General features: G+C 40.4%; 1 protein-coding gene across 1 annotated transcript in view; it reads right to left on the bottom strand.

The window, feature by feature from the left end:
- Window positions 1–3,270: 3,270 nt before the first annotated feature.
- The window catches only part of cblb (Cbl proto-oncogene B, E3 ubiquitin protein ligase), a 76,671-nt gene continuing 55,834 nt past the window's right edge, over window positions 3,271–24,107 (bottom strand). Inside the window, exons 12-19 of the mRNA XM_072446805.1 lie at window positions 23,507–23,881; window positions 20,592–20,683; window positions 17,422–17,574; window positions 17,278–17,342; window positions 16,461–16,550; window positions 7,458–7,646; window positions 6,201–6,317; window positions 3,271–3,842 (exon numbers count right to left, since the gene is read on the bottom strand). Coding sequence (XP_072302906.1) covers window positions 3,598–3,842; window positions 6,201–6,317; window positions 7,458–7,646; window positions 16,461–16,550; window positions 17,278–17,342; window positions 17,422–17,574; window positions 20,592–20,683; window positions 23,507–23,881 — 1,326 coding nt within the window. The 3' untranslated portion in view covers window positions 3,271–3,597. The remainder of the gene's footprint in view (window positions 3,843–6,200; window positions 6,318–7,457; window positions 7,647–16,460; window positions 16,551–17,277; window positions 17,343–17,421; window positions 17,575–20,591; window positions 20,684–23,506; window positions 23,882–24,107) is intronic.

Here is a 24,107-nt window from a genome sequence, read left to right as displayed (position 1 = left end):
GCAGATAGAACCTTACACTTGGTCCTGTGGTCAACTCTAAATGCTGAAGTTAAATGATTAAGCATCACCTGTAGATGAGGCTTCTGTGATTGGTCAATTTAAATGCATTCTATGTTCTGATTGGTTCTGGGAGATAGAACTTTATAACATGCAGTCGATCTTAGAAATTAAACGTTCTTGCTCATAAAATTCTCAAAATTGCACCAAACTCTGTAAAAATGTGGTGTACAGAAGTGACCCAGGAACAAGAATATATGAATAAATCAGTTTGGATAAAAATGTCAGTTAAACCGTATAATTCCACTGCCAATATCACTCTCCCTTTCGCATTTACCTCACTTAAGCCCATAGTATATAAAATGAGAACTTAGAACGCATTATGTTGTGAAGAGTCATGCCTCAAGTACTTTCCGTATCTCGTCAGGTCAAAATTGTATTCGTGTTACTTCAAATACCAGGCGTACGGCGTTAAAATGTTTCAAAAGTGTCCAAACCTTCTGAAATGTGACAGAATAGGTTGTGTGTGGCTTAAGGCTCTTTACTACACTGAGCACTCACCACAGCCTGCCACTATTGACATCCTGCACGACCCCAAACGTCTGCGCAAGGTATAGAGGTCGCACCCGGAGCTGGATATTAGCACGGAAATATGAAGACGCCGGCTGTAATTATGTACCAGCCAGCCCCAAACTTTTCATTTCACTCCAGCGTTATCTGCTCGGCGCGTCCCTAAATTAATCAAACGGCTAAACGGGGCGACCACTGTGGAGAACGCCCCTAATGCATCATCGCAAATTAATTCTGATAGGCTAATAATGGTGCCAGGAAAATGAAAGAGCGGAGGTGAAAGTGGGTCAGAGGCAACCAAAGGACTGCGGGCGCTCTGTACACCGAGTGTGGAAACGAATAATAAAGGCCAAACAAGAGACGGATCAGTCTGAGGAGAGTGGTCTGTCCATCTGAAAACGGCACGAGATTGGTACGTTGCTAAAGCGTAAAGTATTCTTCGGATTGTTGTGTTTGTTGAGCGGTTAATGGTCGGATTTGTGTCCTGTTGCTATGCTGCTCCGTCGTAAAGTGTGAGGGAGTAAAATCTCATCAGTGTCAGGGCCAGAGCACCGTTTGAAAAGCATGAATATGTTTACGAAATTGTACTTGCTTTACCAGGCACTTTCTTAAACTGTCTAACGAGTGGCACTTTTGCAACGTTTGTATCATTTATATTGAAAAAAAAAAACCCCACCATAACCACATGATTATCAATCTAAAGGTGCACTGTGTAACATTTCTGGTGGAGGATCTGTTCCCTGAGATGGGTTCGGTCTTAAACTGGTCTATCTCCATGGAAACCGGCAGGTGGCGCTACCAGGGTCAAGTTACAGGCCGGGTCTGAGTAGAGGCGTGTCAATAAAAACGCCTGTAGTTGAATCGTTGCCAGATAAGACAAGTTTAATGCTATACTGCGGAACATTCCAGGCGTTCTCTGAGGACAAGATGGTGTCGGACCCCCTGCCAGGAAAGTGACACAGTGCACCTTTAAATACAAAAATAAAATGGTAAAAAAATGGCACAGAAGAAGTGTTTTTTAAGAGTTGACCATTAGGATTTGTGATGTGGCTGAGAGAGTAAAGTCATATAATAATGATAATAATAATAATTAGGGGGCTGCATGATGATAAAACTCTATAAGAAGTTAAGCTAAGTTTGGTGTAGTCAAATATTTGAATCTTATCTCAATGAAAGACTCCTCATTATCATTTCTTTAGGTGATTAAAAGATTTCCTGAAAGGATTAACAAACCAGGGAGAAATCTGATCTTCCCAGACAGTGAGCGAGCGTGTTCCAAAACAAAAACTAATGAAAGTCTGTCTGATATTATTGACTTTTGTGCCAGATTTTGGAGGTGCCAACTTCAAATCAGCAAAAGCGGTAAACTCTGATTTTGGCAATGTTTGTTATTCTGTGCAAGACAATACGACTGACACGCGTTCCTGTGCTCACCAGAAACACGAGACAATATGAACATAAATAAGATTGCTGTGTGTCAGTCCTCTAAATGCATAGACGTGAGGCAGTCCGTTAGCTTCCATGTGAGGGGAGATGGCTTATTGGCATGGAGCTTATCGAGAGCTGTCCCGATGCTCACACATGAGGGGAATGTGGCCTATGATGGTGTGTAATGCAAGAGCCCCCCCCCTCTCTCTCCCGCTCTCTCTGCTCATGGCGGCTGTCACGCTCAGTCACTCTTCACTCCAGTCATGTTAAAAAATGCAGGCACCGGCGTAGAGACACAGGCAAAAATAAAAAAAAATGAACACTTTTCTCCATGAGTTAATCACTTAAGGGCAGAGGAGGCCTGAGAGGAGCGCACAAAGGTACGGCTCCCACCAAGCAGAACAATTACATTCATAGGCTTGAGTCCTCGCATGAGGGAAGTAATTAAAAAAGGCCCTGGCTGATTAATCCCCTGGTCCAGGAGGAGAAACAAAATCAAATCAAAATCAAAATCAACCCTCCCACCTCCAGTCTGAACTGCTTCTGCTCAGGTCTGGGACTGACTGGATCAATAAGGCTTCCTCAGGCTGTGGGCACAGGCTCCCGCTTCACCAGACCTTGTTAAGTCCTACAAGTGAGCTAGATTCCAGCCAAACAGTCTGCTCTCTAATGACACACTCACCAGGGGCAGGCACTGGCAGGGCACTGGCAGGGCACTGGGAAGAGATGGAGTCTGGCTCCACCTACTGGAGAACAGCACTAACTGCTTCTGTCACACTGATGGTGAAAGGAAAATCTCCACTTGACAGTGTTAGACACACATCTCCTTCAGAGCAGTCAGTACAAAACAAAGGGACACATTTTCACTTCATCATGAACACTGTTTACTTTGTCTAACACTTGTCACGTGTCCATATGCTTATCATAAAAGTAGCAAAAGAAAATGTAATTCTGTCAACTGGACACATTTTCTTTCAAGAGTGAATACAATGAGTGTTCGATGAGTTTTCAATGAGTGGTGAAAAAACATTCAATTTTCTTTTGCTATGGAACCAACCTGGACGAGATTACATCGACATCATAAGAGCAACATTTATGACACTTGTTTTTGAGGCAACAAAACCCATCAACTGTAAGAACATGGGAGGTGAGAACACGCAGGCTGTGCTGAAGCATATACAAGCACAGCATCGTTGCCTTTTTCTTTTTTCATTTCATAACCTGAAAATATAAATGTGTAAAATGTAAATTATTAATACCAGTAACACACATATCGAGGCTGTGAAAATGTGTCTCTTTTGAATCCAAACTTCCCATGTTGTTATGACACAGCCTGGTGGTGATGAAGCGACCACAGAGGCAGGTGGAGGAGCAATATTACGAGCCCCAGGACAAAAGTGAGTGGACCAGAGCAGCAGCAGAGCAGAAAGGCTGACTGTAAACATCTGTCCAACACATATGTCTGTTTTATCACTGTCCCCAGAGCCCACTGACGCAGCCCTTAAAGTGGCTCCACACACAGGCACAGCTGAGCGCAAAACACGCTCAGTTTAGGGACTCCAAACACTTCAAAAGTTCAGTTGGGGTATGGGGGGCCTTACACTAGAGGTGCAGTCTGGGCGCCACAAGAGCAAACTCCCTCAGAATGTTCCGGGCCACATCTACTTTGTTCTGTGCGATCATCAGCGCCCTCTTCACGTCCTCGAAGGAGTAGCCCTCGCCCATGAGTTTGGCGATCTTGGCGTCCACGTTCTCCGCCTCCAGGCCGTGGTGGGCTTTCCCTGAGTGGATGTTCCTGGGCAGGGGCTTGGGCGGGCGAGCGGGGGCCTGCAAACTCTCCATGGACACTAGAGAGAGAGAGAGAAGGCAGAGTTTAGTATTGAGCAGATTGAAAGTGTTGATTAGTCAAAATTGCGCCATTATGAAAAATTAACTCAATTTAAATGTTCAGTGAAAATGATATTGAAGTGTGATTTTAAAACTATTACTTACAATCAGTTAATTATACAGAATTACTGTTTATGGGGTTTTGGACAATAATCAATATTTTGCAGATTTTGTTTAAGCCTTAGAATTGATTCCCATAATTCTAGGCTTGCTGTAAATATGCAGGGTTCTATTCTAGCCTTATCACCTGCTTTAGTCTTTTTTAGTTTTTACAGTCCTGCTTTGAACTTGGATTTTCTCTTTTATTTAAGCAATGTCTTTGGGCAGTTCTGGTTTAGTCAAAGACTTTTTGTTTAGTACTGCACGTTTGAGTTTAGAGGCTCCCGAGAAAACAGTCTCAGTGTGATTTATTACATTCACACAAAGGATATATTTAATGTCCAACAGACAAACTGTAAGAAGACTCTCAGCTTTATGGTCGGGAGCCAGAGAAGTAGCGCACACTTAAATAGCTGTCATATGTTGCATAATGTGGTCCAGACTTTCTGACTTTGAGTTAAACTAAAATGGAATATAGCTTTGCATTAGCTCCACTTCTTGAACAGCTCCTAATGCATTATATATGTGAGTGAGAGCAATTAGATTTTTAATTTTTTTTTTTTTTTTATACAAAACAAGAAATATAAACAGGAAAACAATCACACATAACAAGTAAGTCTAGACGGTACAAGGTCTGGCACATTTATGCATTTATGCATTTGGCATAAAATATATATGTGCAGGTTCAAGTGTTTTTATCCTTTATTTTCATTTGAGCCCAAGCTTTGATAGTTGGTTAATTCTGTGTTATCCATTTCTTTGTGATAGCTTTGTTTGCTTCCAAAAGTACATCCTAAAGGTATTCATCTAATGTTTTCATTCATTCATCTCACTCCAATATTTATACACATTAGTGAGCACTTTGACATGGTGTTGTAAATTACACAAGCTCTGGAGGGAAGATTCTTGCTGCACTGCACCTTCTGCACATCGCTCATCGTATGTGTATATATATATATACATGTATACATGTATATATATGTACTTCTATCACTTATTCATTCTCCAGGTTGAAATGCTCTTATGCTACAAGCATGAGTAACTGTCAAACATGATTCGCATTGTGTCCAAAAGGAGTGGGAGGAAGTAAATACTTAGAAATCTGGTAAAAAACCTATAACCTTTTGCTATCCTACAACAAATACTTTACAAACGCTTTAAAAATTACAAATGAACTTATCTATGACCTGAAAAACACATTTGCAAAAGTCATCATGCCATGTTCTCTGGCTGATTGAGCCCGTGCCTTTCACAATAGACTCATTTTCCTGTCCTTTTGTTGTACCCTGGTGTTCAAGGCCAATTTCACTTTCAAAGGCTCAAGCTTCTTGCAGTAAAATCCATTCATTAACCTGCTTCAAATGGAACATACAGTGCACTCAATATTTCAGATGTTCAGTGGGTTCAAGGTCTTTTAGGTCTGAATCCGAACTGTTGGGGACATATGAGGCACTCCGGCCAAAACTACGTAAAAACGTATAGTCTTACGTCTTATTTTGCATTATTCCTTCCTTGCATACTTTATGGCTATAACTGAATAAATTATAGATATGGCATTTATTCCGTAACAGGTTGAAATTGTTCTGAAAAAATATATAGCTATATCTATACTATGGAGAAATTTATTTAAACTTCAAGACTAGAAATGGTGAAATTTGAGGATATGGAAAAGCTTTTCTTTGTTAAACCAATAAGATTGTGTGCTACTGTTTGATGTTCTGCTCATAAGTTTAAAAAGAAGGGATGATGTGTGCCAAATGCAACTGTACACTCTACGTAAAGGTATAGTCCAGTAAAATCAATAAAAATGTAATAAAAATAGAAGATTTGTTCTTTTTTACTGGGAATAGATACATTTTTATCTGGAAATAGATAAATTCCGTAGTGTAGAACATTCCAAGACAACACCTCCATAGAAACACGCAGGCTGCACACCCCACACCCAAGAAAAGTGACGCAGTTCCTCTTTAAAGAACAATAACTTCAGTAAAGCGTAAATTACCTCTTCAAGGCACGTCATAAGCAGTAGCATGAACAAATGAAAAAAACTATCACTGATTCTTCGTCACCAAAACACTAAAATAACATTTCCATATCACTTTGTAGAAGGATTTCCAGAAGTTCCCTCTTGCCCGACTAAACCTGCAGACGTCTTAACTCGGGCCCAGAGCGCAGCGCATGGTAAACAGTGTGTCAGAGCTGAGTGGAGTGACTTGTACCTTGGCTGCTGGCTAACAGGTCGTGCTCCAGGCAGCCTCGGAAGCCTTTCATGTTGTCTGCGTGTCGCCGGACCGGAGGCAGAGGAGCGGCGTTGTTCAGCATGTCAAACACTGTGTCTGCACATCACAACAAACAGGAGCAGAGGCAGCCCTTTGGTTAACTGTCACTCAACACCGCACTCCACTTAATCCACAGAGACAGCCAGAATACTCGTCTGTCATGTCGTACGAGCGCGAGTGTTGGCGACTCACCATGGGGCAACAGCAGGTGAGCGCTTTTGTCTGGTGCTTTTTCTTTGGCATTGGTCATGTGCTTTGTTTACTTCCTGGTCTTGGTAGTTTTTTTTCTACTGCAGATATTTATTTTGTATTGAGTTGTTTCTTAGCCATGGAAAAACTTTTTGATTGAGATTTCAAGACGAAATGTAGATTAATTATGAAGAAAAAGCGATGCAAAAGAAGCGGCATGATATTATGTTTTAGTAATAAAGACATTGTTCACTTTTTAGTTTTTGCTTGATTTTAACTGATACTTTTTGTAACTCAGATACACTCAATTTAAGCTTAGCCCATTTTGCTTAGACAATTGAAGTATCATCTTGAAAATCCAGAATAATATCTGTCTATTCACTGTTCAGATCTTCTCGAGTTCAGATGGGCGTGATTGACAGGTACATTAGCCAATCAGGGACAGGCATGGTCTGTCCGTATCAACACAAAATTAGCTGCTTACAAGAAAAAAGGAAAAAAGAATATCAGAGACTGAAAAACATCAGTGGATTTCTGCAGAATCAATAAGCGAAGCACAAAACTCTGTCAATCTTTAGTTTTAAATGACAAATGAACAATGAGCTCCTCTGTTTCACAAGCGTCATAATGATAATAATAAATAAACACATATGATTGCAGGTTTACATTTGACTCGGGGCGAGCCAGAGGAAATGGTGACCAGACTCTTTTTAAAGCGTGTATTCTGGATCCTACGCAAGTCATGTTTAGCCAAAATTCCAATGTTATGATGGGATTAAATTAGATTTATTGAGGACTGACTTGGCAGGAGACAACGTTACATGCTCATCATAACAACAGAAAGAAGCTAAAACATGAATAACAACTTCCATAACGTGTTAGCAATATCCAGAAACAAATTCAAACAATAAGACACATGGGAAACAGCTCAGAATAATAGCTTTTGCCATTAAATAAACCCAACCTTGATTTGAACATATGAATTAAGGCTGAAGGTCACACACTCACCTGGGGTCAACAGCAGGTGCTCGTGCCCGGAGCAGGGTCTGTGCGGGCGGCTCGGGACGGACGAGGATGAGGAGTTACAGGAAGAGGACGACGAGGAAGACGAGGACAGGTCCACGAAGCTGTGTCTGGCTGGAGGAGGGGGCGGAGGCGGGTTTGAGGGGGGCCGGCTGTTGAAAGGGTCTTCTAAAGCTGAAAGACAGGAAGAGGAGGCAGACACGACTGAGCTGCTGGATCAGCTCTGAATCACACTGTAGGTTCTGGAGAAGGAGGCGTCCGGCCGTGCTACACCGTGTTCAGTCCCACCGGGATTACACGCTCCAAAACTCAGAGTACGACTGTAATTTAGAGAGGAGACTATAGAAGAGGGAGGGGAGAGCGCCACGACGGCGGCAGCAGTATAAGTTAATAAAGTGTAGCGGTGAAAGAAATGATTTGTACCCGCAAAGGTGCAATATCAGTGTTGTTAGGTAGAAGTGCGCTGGCGTTTCATAGTAGCATATGCAACTAGTTTTAATACAATTTTACTTGTGAAGATTGTTTTAAAAACTCTTGTGTTTAAGGACAAAATACAGCAAAATGTTTTTTCTCATTAAAGAGGTATTACACTTAAGTAGTACACAATGTGACTATTGTTGGACTGTTAATGTATGCATCCAATACAGGTGCTTTGATACTTGCTCTATAGCAGTGAGTCACCCCCATATGTACTTTTTCTAAGCAAAAACCCCCCTATGTTTTATGTGAAATTTCACTACAAAATTATTAATGTAACATAAATGAATTATCCTGGGAAAATAGAAAGTACTGAATGGTTTAATACAAAGGAGACATAATAATAAAGAATATCCTAATTATAACAAAGGCAATGATGAAATTAAAGCCGCAAGCGGCATCCAACGGCCCTCGCGGGCCGCCGGCCTTCCGACTCTGCGCTTTTGACTTGATAAAGATGGCGCCCTTATTGTGTGTTGAATAAAAAAAGAACTTGACAGACGGCGACACATTGGACATGGCCAATCCAGTGCAAATGAACACAAGTGTCAGTCAAATTTGCTGCGCCGCCGCACAGAGACCGTAGCACTTGGAATAAAAATATGGATAACTTTTGATGCCGCGCTTGTGTAGATGATTTTCCCCAAATATGAGCTTGATCGAGCTATTGCCCACAGAGGAGTTCATTAAAGTGTGAAGCGTAAATGTGAACATTTCAGAGATTTCGCTGTTTTCCCATTTCTGACATATATTTGCGGGTCCGCCACACAGAGACCGTAGCACTTAGAATCAAAATATGGGTAAGTTTTGATGCCCCGCTTGTGTAGATGATATTCTCCAAATATGAACTTGATCGGACAATCGCCCTAGGAGGAGTTTGTTAAAGTGTGAAGCGTAAAAATGTGGTGATTTGAGCGATTCTACGATTTTCCCATAAGGATAACATGGGATGTTTCTGTCATCGCTACGGTTACGCCGTACAAAATATGACTTTGGCTCTCATACTTTTATGATCAGGATGGCAAATTAGAATTTTGTTCAAAATATCATGTCATTTGGAAAAACTCTATTGTTTATAGGCCACTCTGAAGGCCAAATAGTCAGAATTCTGGGAAACGTTTGCGGCTCCGTCGCACAGAGACCGTAAAAGTTATCCTTAAAATTTGGATAACTTTAGATGCACTACTTGTCTAGAGGACGTACACCGATTTTGAGGTTGGTGGGCAAAACGCACTAGGAGGACTTCGTTAAAGTGTAAAACATAAAAATGTGGTAATTTGAGAGATTTGGTGGTTTTCCCATAGGGATAACATGGAAGGTTTCTGTCATCGCTACGACTACGCCGTAAAAAATAAGGCATTTTTGTGATTGGCTTTTGTGATCGGGACGGCAAAATAGAATTTTGGGTAAAGTTTAGACAATTTTGGTAAAACTAATTTTTGACCTTCAATGTTAATTTAAAGGTCACTCTGTAGGGGGCGCTATCGCGCCCATTTCAATTTTGTCATCATAAACTGGTCCAAACTAGAAAGTTTAAGAACTGATTCAAATTTGGTCCTAATCGGACTCTTTTTGATCAAATGGGAGCAATTTTTAGATCTGCAATATTCCAAAATAAGTTGTCCAACTTTGCGGCTGCGCCGCACACAGACCGTAAAAGGTATCTCAAAAAATTGAATAACTTTAGATGCCCCACTTGTCCAGAGGACGTACGCCGATTTTGAAGTCGGTGGGCAAAACGCCCTAGGAGGAGTTCGTCAAAGTTTGACGTGAACAAAATGGCTAACACAGCGTGTTTTCATTTTCAAAGGAAGATGGCAGCCATAGGGTAAGTCTGGGGGCGTGGCCACAATGACGAGAGGAATGCGTGTCCCGAATTTCGTAGCTTTACGACAAAGTTGACCTCGGGGCGTCTCCCATAGGCGCAATGTATTTTGACTTTTGTCGGTGGCGCTGTCGCGCCATTTTTTAACGAAAAAAAAAATGGCCCAGAAAAAACAAAATTTTTCGCCGATTTTGAATTTTGGGCAAAGTTTGGTGAGTTTTTGAGCATGTTCAGGGGGTCAAATTAGAGTTCAAAGCGCTGAAGAAGAACAAGAAAAATAATAATAATAATAATAATAATAATATTTTTAGCAAAAACAATATAGCCGTTTTCACTATAACAACAAATTATACATCGTTTGAAAGCTCTAAGCCTTCCCGATGCCGCCATGGGGTGGAATCATCATTACGAGCGCTTACGCGCTCGTCAGTCCCTATTCCGTCGAGATGCCCCGCCCACTCCCCATAGACTTCCATTGATTTGAGCAGATACAAGCATGGCCCATGCCTGCGGCATGGATTCTCGCGTACGGGACGATGCCAGGAGGGTTTTTGGAGGAATGCAGCGCTTCGCGCTGCTGTTGTCAACAATTAGTGAATGGGCTACGCCCATTCACTAATTGTTGACTATTTCTGTCATAGCAGGAGTAAGTATGCATGATCCATGCCTTCGGCATGGGCTAGTTCACTGTACTTGCCAGGGGCGACGGGGCACCAAACATGCGGGCTGCGCCCGCATGTTTGGTAAGACAGTTGCAACGCTGCCTTCGGCAGCGTTGCGGGAGCAATAGGCCCTCCGCCCTGCTGGGGCTCGGGCCTAAAAATGAGTTTAAGGATTATTTTGTAAATATAGGCCAAACAAGTTGCCCCCTCAAATGAAGATTGGGGTCCTGTATGAAGGTTTTAATATATATTTTTCAAACCCAACAAATGAAAATTAAGTATTGAAAAAATGGATAATAATGGGTTCGATATGTATATAGTAAAACATATTTTGGATTGTATTGCAGACTGATTACCTTTATTTGTGATTTGAAAAAAAAAAAAAAAAAAAATACAGGAATTGTCCCAAACCAAATTAGAAAATCAAAATCCCTCATACAATTACAGTATTTATCAACCGATTTCTTTACTTTCCCAATTTTCCAAAAATATTACAAAATAAATATAATAAAATATTTTTTGTTAAAAGGTTAGATATTGTATTGAAGTGTAATCCCTCATTCGTCCAGGCGTGTTCCATAGTAGAAAAAGCTTCAGTTGTAGTCATCTGGACTCAGTTTGAAAAAATAGACGTTTCGACTCTCATCCAAGAGTCATTGTCAATAAAAGAATTTAGATCGAGAACTCCGATATTAATACTGTTCTGTGGTAAGACCCGCCCATTGGGAGGAGCCTTCCTGAAGTAGAAAGAGTTGTTGGTTTCAACAGAAACTCCCCCCTTGTATCTACCGAGCTAGCCTATTCAGAATCTTAATGGGCTATTAGAATCCTCTTTGTCTTTGTGAGACCCTGGCTCAACCACCCTGAGTACCTGATTAGCATCTGAATGTCCTTTACCTTTCCAGGGGTTCAGAATCCCATTATAAATAACAGGAAGATGAAACCTAAGCCCTCCATTTCTGTTTAAAGAAGGTCTTTCTTTTTTAACAAAAATAGCTTCCTTGACTCCTCTTTCAAACCATCTCTTCTCCCTGCTTAAAACCTTCACCTCACCGTCTTCAAACGAGTGATTAGAGGCTTCAAGATGGAGATGCACGGCACTCTGAGGTCCTGAACTTGTATTTCTTCTGTGCTGATAGAGCCTCTTGTGTAGAGGCTGTTTTGTCTCACCTATGTAACGTTCTTCACAACTTTCTTCACTGCATTGGATCGAATAAACTACATTGCTCTGTTTTTGAGTCGGCAATTTGTCCTTAGGGTGAACCAGTTTTTGTCTCAAAGTGTTGCCTGGTTTAAAATAAACAGGGACTTCGTGTTGTCTAAAAATTCTCTGCAGTTTTTCCGACAGGCCAGACACATAAGGGATAGAAACAGAAAGAAAGAAGAAAGAGGAAAAACATGTCCGAAATGCCCTCTCAGCCTGTGGTTACCCCGCTTGGGCTCTCAACAGAGTGAAGAGAACCAAGAAGCAGGACAAAAGGGAAACTGAACAGAGAAGGAAGGGTGTTTCTATCCCTTATGTCTCTGGCCTGTCGGAAAAACTGCAGAGAATTTTTAGACAACACGAAGTCCCTGTTTATTTTAAACCAGGAAACACTTTAAGACAAAAACTGGTTCACCCAAAGGACAAGTTGCCGACTCAAAAACAGAGCAATGTAGTTTATTCGATCCAATGCAGAGAAGAAAGCTGTAAAGAACGTTACATAGGTGAGACGAAACAGCCTCTACACAAGAGGCTCTATCAGCACAGAAGAAATACAAGTTCAGGACCTCAGAGTGCCGTGCATCTCCATCTTGAAGCCTCTAATCACTCGTTTGAAGACGGTGATGTGAAGGTTTTAAGCAGGGAGAAAAGATGGTTTGAAAGAGGAGTCAAGGAAGCTATTTTTGTTAAAAAAGAAAGACCTTCTTTAAACAGAAATGGAGGGCTTAGGTTTAATCTTCCTGTTATTTATAATGGGATACTGAACCCCTGGAAAGGTAAAGGACCAGGGAATTCAAATGCTAATCAGGTACTCAGGGTGGTTGAGCCAGGGTCTCACAAAGACAAAGAGGTTTCTAATAGCCCATTAAGATTCTGAATAGGCTAGCTCGGTAGATACAAGGGGGAGTTTCTGTTGAAACCAACAACTCTTTCTACTTCAGGAAGGCTCCGCCCAATGGGCGGGTCTTACCACAGAACAGTATTAATATCGGAGTTCTCGACCTAAATTCTTTTATTGACAATGACTCTTGGATGAGAGTCGAAACGTCTATTTTTTCAAACTGAGTCCAGATGACTACAACTGAAGCTTTTTCTAATATTGTATTGAAGTTAACAATATATTAAATGAGCATCAGTTTGGTTTTAGAGCACACAGGTCCACAATAATGGCAGCTGTTAATCTGGTTGAAAATATATCCTAGATCGAACTCCATACAATAGGATTATTTTTGGATTTATAGAAGCATTTGATCCCATCGACCACACAATATGGCTTTAGGGGAAGAGTTTTGGAACATTTTTTTATCAGATAGGTTTACCAATATGTTCATCTAAAGGGAGTAAAGTCTGATTAGCAGATAATTAGTTGTGGGGTGCCACAAGGCTTTGTTTTGGGCCTGAAATTATTTTTGTTATATATAAATAATATTCAAACGTTATGTTACTGATGTTCTTAATTTGATCTTGTTTGCAGATGATACCACAGTTTACTGCTCTGCTCAAAATCTCAGTCTGTCTTGCCTGTCCAGCTTCTTGTCCTACTCTCTGCTCCTGCCTGTCCTACTCTCTGCTCCTGTCTGTCCTACTCTCTGCTCCTGTCTGTCCTACTCTCTGCTCCTGCCTGTCCTACTCTCTGCTCCTGCCTGTCCTACGCTCTGCTCCTGCCTGTCCTACTCTCTGCTCCTGCCTGTCCTACTCTCTGCTCCTGTCTGTCCTACTCTCTGCTCCTGCCTGTCCTACTCTCTGCTCCTGTCTGTCCTACTCTCTGCTCCTGTCTGTCCTACTCTCTGCTCCTGTCTGTCCTACTCTCTGCTCCTGCCGGTCCTACTCTCTGCTCCTGGCTGTCCTACTCTCTGCTCCTGCCGGTCCTACTCTCTGCTCCTGGCTGTCCTACTCTCTGCTCCTGCCGGTCCTACTCTCTGCTCCTGGCTGTCCTACTCTCTGCTCCTGGCTGTCCTACTCTCTGCTCCTGCCGGTCCTACTCTCTGCTCCTGGCTGTCCTACTCTCTGCTCCTGGCTGTCCTACTCTCTGCTCCTGTTTGTCCTACTCTCTGCTGTTGCCTGTCCTACTCTCTGCTCCTGCCTGTCCTACTCTCTGCTCCTGCCGGTCCTGCTCTCTGCTCCTGCCTGTCCTACTCTCTGCTCCTGCCTGTCCTACTCTCTGCTCCTGCCTGTCCTACTCTCTGCTTCTGTCTGTCCTACTTCTGGTCTCCTTTTTGTCTGTTCCTCTCTTCTCCTCTTTCAGGACAATAATCGTTATGGGGAGCAGGTTATGTGCCTTCTTCTGTTCATATTTCAAGGCAAACATCATTGACGCACGTTTAAAAACGTGTCCGTTGCCACTGATCAATCGTAATTATCCGTTCAGCGAGCACATATTGATTAAGACTCACTCTCAGATAAAAAAATATAGCAGGTTGTATTTCTGTGGTTCCTGGGTTGTTTTACATTAAATAAAAAGTGTCAAAAATGTTTCAATCTCCTCTGATGTGAGTTTTTGTTCCATGTTTCCTCTCACTCATGGCTCATCCCAAGTGCTCTGGGAAGAGAGAGGCAAAGATACGAGTATTCCAGAACCCAACAAAACATTTACTGATCTTACTGATAAACATGCCCCTCTTCAGGGTCAAACATAAGAATAATCCCTGGTTCTGTCCAGACATCGCTGCATTATCTCGAGAACATGACAAAGCCTGGGCAGAAGCCAAGGCAACCAAATCAGCAGCAGATTGGAATCAGTTTTGCACAATAAATATATTTCTACTGTTCATAAAGCCAAACCATCTTACTAAGTCCATACTTTCACTGAATCACAGGGCAATGCTGCAAACTGTTGGACTTATACTCTAAAGTAAAATGGCAATCACTGGATGTGAGAAGAGAACAGCACAGCATTTTGTTCATTTAGAAAGCTCTCATTGGGATTTTAACTGATTATTTAACATATTTGCTGAACATCAGATCAAGTATTCATCAATTAAGATCATAGGACATTCTTATTTTAGAGTTTCATCGAATCAATATGGAGTTAGGGAAAAAGGCTTTCAGAAAATGTGCTCCAGGTTTATTTAACAAAACTCAAAGATATTTTAAATGACATGATTTTGTGCCTTTTAATGAATTCAAAGCATTTATAAAATACTATCACAGTGCCAGTGCTCTTGTTGTTAAAATGCTGTAATGATTCTATTACACACTGTGTTTATACATTTGTTTTATTTTGTTTTACTGCCATTTTATCAAGATAGAAGTGTTTTGTATTCAACAGGGTGCACAAGAAAGTTTCTCTCATTGAGTAAAAAAAAAGAGAGGAAAAAGTAAAATAAATCAATAATAGCATATGTTAATTTTAATTGCATACGTTCATTTGTCTTCATTCTAAAAAATCCATCAAACACTATAATTTTCCACGGCACCGCTGCAAGGGTGTTTTGCCTTATGCAAAACTGTTCAGAATGATTTTGAAAATCAAACAAATACAGTACCATAAATGTGGAAGGAGGCGATGATGGACAATACTGTGTGTGAGAAGATGTTGGGCTGAATGAAGCAGTGATGAATAGGACCGTGTCTGTACGTGTCTGCAACCGTCTACATGTTGAAATGTCTAAATGTTGATTTAGTTCTTACTACATGTTTTTGTTATGTTTAGTTTAGTTCTGAAACAAATACATTTTTGAATTATATAGAATAAACTTCCTATAAGTTATCTGTCCTTTTCCTCTGTATCTACCTGCGTTGTAACACTGACATTTCCCCATGTGTGGACAATAAAGGCATATCTTATCTTATCTTATCTTAGAATATATTATCTGTGACTGACTGACCCCATAATTACTAAGTTTGTATCTTGTATCAAGAACCCCAAAAGTTCCAAGAAAAAGGAAATTGTAAAATAAAGTAAATAGTAATAAATAACACTTTTAACCTTTACCAATTAATTTAAAATAAATTGACACAAGTCACCTTAATGCATTTTTTACATTTCTGCACACTAATAAATATATATGTGGCATTGCTGAATGTGGAAAAATGACACACAGTCAATCAATACAGCAAGTTATCATTAGTATTAATAAATAATGCACATAAAAAAAGCCCCACAAAATCTCCACAAAAATTCTATTACTACCACTTGAGTCGTGCAAATAAAATGCATGTCATTATGAGTGTATCTGCTGTTAATTAATGCTATTTGCAGACATCACAGTGTTGGGATCATGCATAAAACATAAAAATAGACTCATTATTATTGTAGAATAACACTGTGCTTCACATCCACACTAATTTGACTGAATATTTCAATATGTTGCGAATAGATGGCTTTAATTTTGCACACTGCATTAGCGGCGTAGCACTATTACAGACTCTGTAAGTGATGCATAAAAACACATGACTAGCCCAAAAACACAAGCTGGCGAATCCCTTTAAAGCTCTGTTCCCCGAATGTGTGTAAAGCAGTGTGTTTGTGTCCCTGTCAGGGTCCATCTGTGAGCCGGAGCGTTCATTCACAGTGAAATAAGCCCTCTGTTGCCCGTGTATAATTGGAACACGGGATCTGACAGCAGGCTGGAAGTGGTCTGTCCGAAAAAAAACAATTGAGTGCACATAAGCAGCGAATGAAGAGGAGAGACAGAGACTTCATCCCGGCTCTCCACACCTCATCAGTGCAGTTTCACACCAGACTCTGGGCTAGTTTGACACATTTCACAGTGAAGCAGAGCGCGGGACAACACGGGGACAGCATAGGGACAGCATGGGGACAGCGGTGACAGCCTGTAGCATAGGACAGGCCGGCTGGAGGGCGGGAAAGGGCGTACCTGAAGGAGGCAGAAGAATGTCATAGTCACAGGGCGTCTTGTTGGTGTTGAAGGAGCAGACCAGCGCTCTGCCCGACTCGGGAGGCACACCTGAGAAGCACAGACATTCTGACATGAATGATGCAACAGCCACAGTTTTACACCTACATGAAGGTATAATCATTCCAAAAATCAATGTGTGTCTAAATATAAATAATGCATGCAGATTTCTGTGTTTACTTTTGGCAATTTTGAACTGGCTTTAATTTCAGTTTGTTTGTGCCGCCTTCAGGTGATTAAACGGCTGATTGACAGAAATAAAAGCTTCCAATATTAGATACCCTTAAGCTAGAAAGCGTTTCAAAAACAGATATACTCAGAAGGTTTGGATAACACACAATAATGAAAAAAAAAACATCTTAAAGGTTCTTAAAGTTTTACGATGTAACTTTTCTGTTGGGGGATTTGCCTCTAGCCTCATCGCCGTGGAGATGTAATTGCTTTGCATGATGTGATTGCTTTGTGTGCAATGTTTCGCAGTATATCTATCTTGCATTTATTCACAACATATGTTTTATTGGCAAAATGTACATAAAAAAAACATGCATCGTAATGGTAATAAATCTATTTAATGCTTTACTGTGGAACATCCTAGGCAAAACAATAACACCTACATGGACACAAGCAGCCAAAAAACATACATAGTATACGTTAAAATGTTCAAGGTCTTTGACTTTTATATTGAACGTTAACTTCAGACACTGCGATGGGAAACGATGCAGTGACAGAAGCAAAATACTGGAGAGGACCAAATGTGTCAAGTGCATGAGGGACGTACCTGGATCTGGTAGTCTGGTTTTCCTTTCCTCCACATGAGGCTCCGGGGAACCATTCTCTAAGTGCCTGAACACAGAAAGTTCCTGTAAAGTTGACAGTGCGATCGTGTGTGCGTCGCCATGGTAACAGAGGAGACTGGCGGTACCTTGTGGGCACAGAGATGCAGATGGGAGGCTGGCTGAGACACAGGTTGGATGAGGGGATCTGGTAGTCGTCCTCTGGCCTGTCTGGTCTCTCTGGTCTGTCTGGTGCTCCACGCTTCCTCTCCACCGCCGGGCTGCTGAAAGGGTTGGACGATCTACATACACACAATATATTTTTCAACATTATTAAGGTTTAGAACAAAGAAAGATATATAATTTATCTCAGAATCAGGTTTTTACATACAAATTAAGAGTCTTTCTATTTAAAAATGATATTTCTGTCTGCAATGGGACGTCAGCAGCTCAGAGTCCCTGGATAACAACCACATTGTTCTCAAGTATTAATATGGTTGAGAACTTAGGGGAGAGCATCAGGTGTAAAAATATGTGTGTTTGTGTAGCTTATTCTTTACAGATAAGTCAAGCAATAAATGCAAGTAGATATCTAAACCCTAATTCAAAATACTATGTCATCAGAATGTTCGAAACGAGTCAAAATATGTAGTAATATATTTTCAAAAATGAATTAACATCAGAACTAAATACTTATGGTTTAAAATATCTATAATAAAATAAGAAAAACTAAATCAGTTACTTTTCTATTGTATTGCGAAGGATGTAAAAATACTATTGTGTCGTATCAACATTGTATTTGAGTGTCACAAAAACTATTGTTAACTAATCTGTAATATCAACACATCTGTTAGTATTTGTCCAGTAAAACCAAAAAATCCAGATTTATCTTTAATCAAAATGTTAAGTGGGATCACCACTTCATCACATCATCACATTAATAAGTAATGCAAACCAACACAATTGTAAATGTCTGTTATCACTCATGTATCGGAGTTGTTTTCTTTCGCCAAAACAACCTGGATTTTTTGATATATTGTGATATATTTTGAGTTTAATTCCAGTTTCACGTTATGTTATACTTACATTTTACAATATAGAATGTATTTGTTTACCACGTTTTATAGGGTCTATAGTAATGTGGTAAAATTAGTCTTTCAAAAGATTTCACAGTGATTTGTAATCTTCACCACCTACAGTTTGCATTGCTCTTGTCACTTTTGTCTAAAGTTGAAAGTACTACATCTGTAACAAAAGTACCCATGAAGTGGCATAGTGGGTGTGAACATACTGGTATTATCAGGAAGAGAACATATGGTTTTAGCTGGAATAATCACAAGCGTCAGAGGTGCAAAGTGCAGCAATAGCAGTCAGTCGAGTGAATGATTACACAAGCCAGGGAAACAGGCAGTTCTGGAGATGTATAATTGGTTCTTTTCAACTGAAAGCCAAAGCAACATAATGGCCCAGGCACACAATGATTAATAAATCCTGTCTGAAAATGAAGGTTTAGAAGTGTTCAAGACCTTTTCAAATCTTTTGTCGAGTTATCAATATGTTGCTAACTCAAGGTGAGTGAGGTGTTTGTAGAGATTTTCTTAATTTTTATCTAATATCATTACAAGTCATACATGGAACAAAGAACACAGAACAAGACAGATACATAATAAGATAAGATAAGATAAGATATTCCTTTATTGTCCCACATGGGGGAATTTCATTGGTGCAACGCAGGTAGATACAGAGGTAGATACAGAAGAACAGATCACTTATAGGAAGTCTGAAAAACACTTTCAGTAGAAGATCTCCTATAAATAAATAAAAACTCCCATAGACAAATAAATAAATAAATAGTATATCACTCTATTGACTGACTGCTATTGCTGCACTTTGCACCTCTGACGCTTGTGAAATAAATAATTGAGTGATATACTACCATTTAACATAGACCTAATCATTGAGTCCTGCGTAAATGTCCCAACTGGTCTGTCAAATGTTTTTTCAAATTAAGTGGGAATGTAATTTTTTTCTTTCTTTTTTTTAGATGTCAATGATTACTTCAGTCCAGTCCTTGATTGTTGGTGGAGTTTGTGTCTTCCATTTCTTTGTGGCCTTTTCCCTGCTGTATGTAGTATGTTCCAAAGGGGAGGCCTAAATACATAGTTCTGAAGTCCAGTGGGATGCCAATGCCAAAGGTGATTCGATGATGGAATGATTAAATTATAACAATCACAACATACATGGTAATGGTGGTGCTTTATGCCTGTGGTGAGGGGTGGGAATAGTTCACGTGTTGAATGGGATTTTTTTTTCCTCAGAAGTAAATCTAGAAAAGGAGTTGGTGTCTGATACTTTTGTACTACTACAACAGAATATGAAAGAGGACCTTATGCTTGTATCCATATAATAACCATAATTACTATTATATATATAATATATAATTATATATTATATGCTGGTGATGAAATATTTGAATGAAATAAAAATTCTGTTTCTGAACGTCTCACCCAACTCTCCTGTCAAATAAAGCCTGTCCCAATCATTTCTCATATATCGACTGATTGTTCAATAAATATAAATAGCAAAATTGGGGCTCAGTAGTTATCTTGTAGTACGACAAGACTTGAGCTTTAGAGAGTAAAATAAGTGACTTATAAGATGCATGTCTACTACAATGTTTTTGCATTTGAGATGATAATTTAAATAATTTCCCACTTTCTGCCTGTGCACATCTTCACTAATACAGATCACATCAAACACAGCTGAATCACCTGCACATTTCACTGTCAGCCCTGTTACATGCATAACCCATGAATTATAGAATATAATCTAGTATATTAAATAGCGTGTGCGCTCTACAAGGGGAAAGCATGTCACTCACCAAACCCACAGTACTTTACAAGAGTGAATTGTGTTGGGTGGCGGCATAGCTTCCCCTGTGGGCTGGAGCTTCATCACAAGTGACAGCTCTATCCCCAGCCTGCGCCGGAGCCTGATACACAGAAAGAGCTAATCTAATTCAGGCCGCAGCTAAAAGGCTATTAGCCGTGCAGCCATCATTTTTCAAAGCCGTTTCAAACCAGGACTTTTCCCCAAGGCTACGACTTCACCCGGAGAAACGCTCTGTCAGAAACCACTTTGAGATGGAAAGAGGAAGACACAATTTAGGGAGGAAGAAAGGATTAGGATGCAGGATGGATGGTGAGATCACTCGTAAGAGAAATGGGTTGCGGCCCCGGAGTATGGAGGGTATATGTTTGTGAGACCTGTTTGTGTTGATAAATGCTGTGGTATCGTGTCAGCCCGAGCGGGTACTCACTTGTGGCTGTTGGCAAGGCAGGGCTGCGTTGGCGAGTGCCGCGAGGGGAGGATGTCATATTCATCACCGACTTGGACGCCGTTGGAAAAAGGCTGCAATGGCACGTAACGCAGGAGAGTGAATGGAAAGCAGTGTGTGAGAGGCCTAAGAATATACCAGAACACGCTCTTTCAAAATGTACCCGTTTGAAATCATTTGTATTTTGGCTGCACAAAACTTTTTATGACTAAGTTAAAGTGACAGGTTGGACTATGTATAATTATAGCTAAGATTTTGCTAAAACTGTAACACATGTCATCCCAGTTTAGTCATTTGTTAGATCTATATTATGACATCGCACTAGGACATTAACGTATATAATACATTTTGCATGTATTCAAATTAAAGGGTGTTTTTACATTTTTTATGCAAACATTGTAGACATAATGTGAGACAACCTGTGGCATTTGTATTATCAGTGAATACAGCAATGCTTTAACACAACGCTACAGCAGTGTGTTGCTTCAGAATATCATTTAAAACCAGTATTTGCTATAAATTCCATGCCAAACACAACAGAGTTTAATAGTAACCCAAGATACCCAAATAATATGCATTTATTGAGAGGTCAAATTGACAAACAGTCATATTACTTAAATTACTTAATGTTTTCTTATTATTAGTTCGTTTGCTGAGATGGTACTATACACAAGATAGTTACACAAAAAAGTAAAACAAAAAATAAAGGAAGTAGCGCTGTGTTCTAAAAAGGAATATGTCATTAATTCAGAAAATTCCATCCAAAATAGTTACAGTTTCACGCACAACAAACATCATTTTCATACAGCATTCATTTAGCAAAATGAAGGCGTCGTCATGTATACCATTAAATTAAACTATATGTGTTTTGGCCCTTGTTTACAGTATGGTAGCTAGGTAACAGTTATGGAATGACCTCTAGTAACATCTGCAGCCTAAGTCCAACCAGGAAGTAGCATTACAAACCTCACCAAAACTGTCAAACCAGCAAAAAACAGGGTATGTCTTAAATATAATTATGTTAACTATGCTTTAGTGCAACTTGAAAGTCTAACCTGTCACATGCCCTTTTAAAGCTGCAATGAAACCATATTTATATTTGGACTAAACCTGCCTTTTAAATACAATACAATGTGTACATAAAAGTGTAATCCCAGGGACAATAATGGCCCCAAAGATTATACAGGTACATAACTGTGTCTGAAGTTCAAGTACACTATATAAAAGACAAAAACTATGGAAATAACAAATCAAATTAATGCATAATAGCGACAGGGACAATGCTCTCCACGGGCGGCTGCAGTGATCAAAGTGTGTCCCGGAGGCGCAGCGTGTTGGCGAGTTAGTTTGTGTGTCGTCCTATAACTATAAAGCTGAGTGAGAGCAGAATTATGGAGATCAGCACGCATCAGAGCCATTTCCACAGCAGAGACTGTAGCGGCCTCTCTGGAGGGTTTCTGTTTGTGAATGGTCAGCGCCTCTCTCTTTTATTATGAGGCCAAGATGATCATATTCATATTCACTGTCTGGCAGTATTTACTTATTAGAAGAAAAGCGGCAGAGTTTAATATTCGCTGACCGTTTCGTACCTTATCAGCGAAGTGGCTGTCGCAGCGGGTTTAATTCAGCCTTTTTGTTTCATCTCTGCCACAGTCGCACTCGTTAACTGTGTACGAGTTATTAAATCAGGCCTGACACAGAATCCCTGCTGATTATGTTTAAACAAAAACACATGTAGATTGGCTCATAAACAAGGCACTATCTCACGCAGCGTGTAAACAAAAGACATGGATGTAAACTCATTAGGATTTTGCGTGACATGAAACAAAAGCATGTTTAATTATTTTGGTCAAAAAATAGAGAGTCTAATCCCGTCTGTATCAGTTCCCAGTCTGGATGGCATTGGACTGTATTAAGCTTATTAAAGCCAGTTAAAGCAGAACAAAGAATTGATTTTATTATTATACAGAAAATGTAAATCCTGTACATAATGTATTCAGAATCATGCGTCAGTACAAGCCAAACAACTGCTTATCCTGGCTGTGGAGAACTGGAGTCGATCCCAGAACCAGAATTCAGGTTCAGCTTGGACAATCGCCCATTGGGATTTAAGAAACTGCACCAAACTGCCTTGTGGGATATTATTTCACAGCTACAAAGAATTTGCAAAACCTAAAGCACATCAATTATTAAGGCATTTTTGTTGTTGTGCTATTTCTCCCTCCGGCAGGAAAAACACTTTCAAAGGTACATGAATGGTCCTTAATGGTGGTCTCAGCCAGTAACCTTTGTGTATCCTCTGTACACCTCAAGACCAGGAGGAGTCCAGGAAACATTTGTATATTTGTATATTTGCAAATGATCAGATGTACATAGTAACATGATTAAAAAAGAGAGCCATTACATTTTGATGGCCTAGACAAATACTTCAATAATAAACTTCAAATACTTCAATAAGAGTATGGTTGCCTCCACATAAAAGTAGAAGTACAAAGTAGTTGTCCAAGAAATGTCTCAAGTAAGAGTAAAAAAGGATTTAGGGAAAATATAGAAGAGTAACTGTCTGGACGTAACATCAGTTTTATCAAATCAAGTTCATCTAATTGGAAACAAAACATTAAATAACGAACAAAGTGTGATATTTTTGAAAGAAAGACCTAAAAAATGATAGAACTAAATCATATCCGAACATAAAGCTTTTGTCATTTGTAGACTCACTCAGAAATAGTACTGTTACATTGTAAAATATATCACTCAGGGGTAAGAAGCATTTTTTTCAAGTTACTGTTATTACTGTTGGTTATTAAAAAGTCGTATATTTGAGTACCATAAATGTACCTGTGGATTACTCACTGTAATGTTGTGAATGCATAATGGACTAAAACATTTAAACATACCTTGCTGGCGTCAGAATTCCCCTCCCTGTGGTGGTTCCGCGAGGAGCCAATAGAGGGACAGCTCTCTGGTCGTTTGTGGAGGTGGGGGCACCCGCTCAGACCCAGCTGGGCAGGGTGCTCTGTGGCAGGGGTGCGGTGGCAGTCAGTCGGGCGCAGGTCTTTGTGGCTCCAGGACTCGGTGGACAGGTGCGAGTCGGGCAGTGCACTGGTGGAGGTGGAGATGGAGGAGGACAACGGCGAGGAGAGCCAGGACAGACGGGACTCGGGGGGCACAGGAGGGGGCCGCTCTGGGGGAGGAGGGGGAGGAGGCTCTCTCTGAGGGGGAGGAGGGGCCGGCAGAGGCTTGTCCTGCTTCCTGGACATTCCTGGAGAGGACTGGACACAGAGGAAGCCCAGTTACAACCAGTGGAACAAAGTAAAAGTACTGGACAACTCAAGGTCAAACTTTTGTGCCAAATACTTTTACCACTGACATTGAGACTCAGGGCGTTCACACTCGTACTTGTTTGGTTCCGGTTTGAATCCGGTTTAATAGGTTTAATGTACCGGTAAATCTGATTTGGTCCTTCTAGTTCTGGGTTTAGTCTCAGTTTTAATGTGG

The sequence above is a fragment of the Eucyclogobius newberryi genome, unplaced genomic scaffold (assembly GCF_026437365.1).
Source record: "Eucyclogobius newberryi isolate DKJ021-1_F unplaced genomic scaffold, fEucNew1.0.hap1 SCAF_15, whole genome shotgun sequence".
Lineage (NCBI taxonomy): Eukaryota > Metazoa > Chordata > Actinopteri > Gobiiformes > Gobiidae > Eucyclogobius > Eucyclogobius newberryi.
The sequence above is the reverse complement of the archived record's forward strand: the minus strand, read 5'-3'. Positions and strand labels throughout refer to the sequence as shown.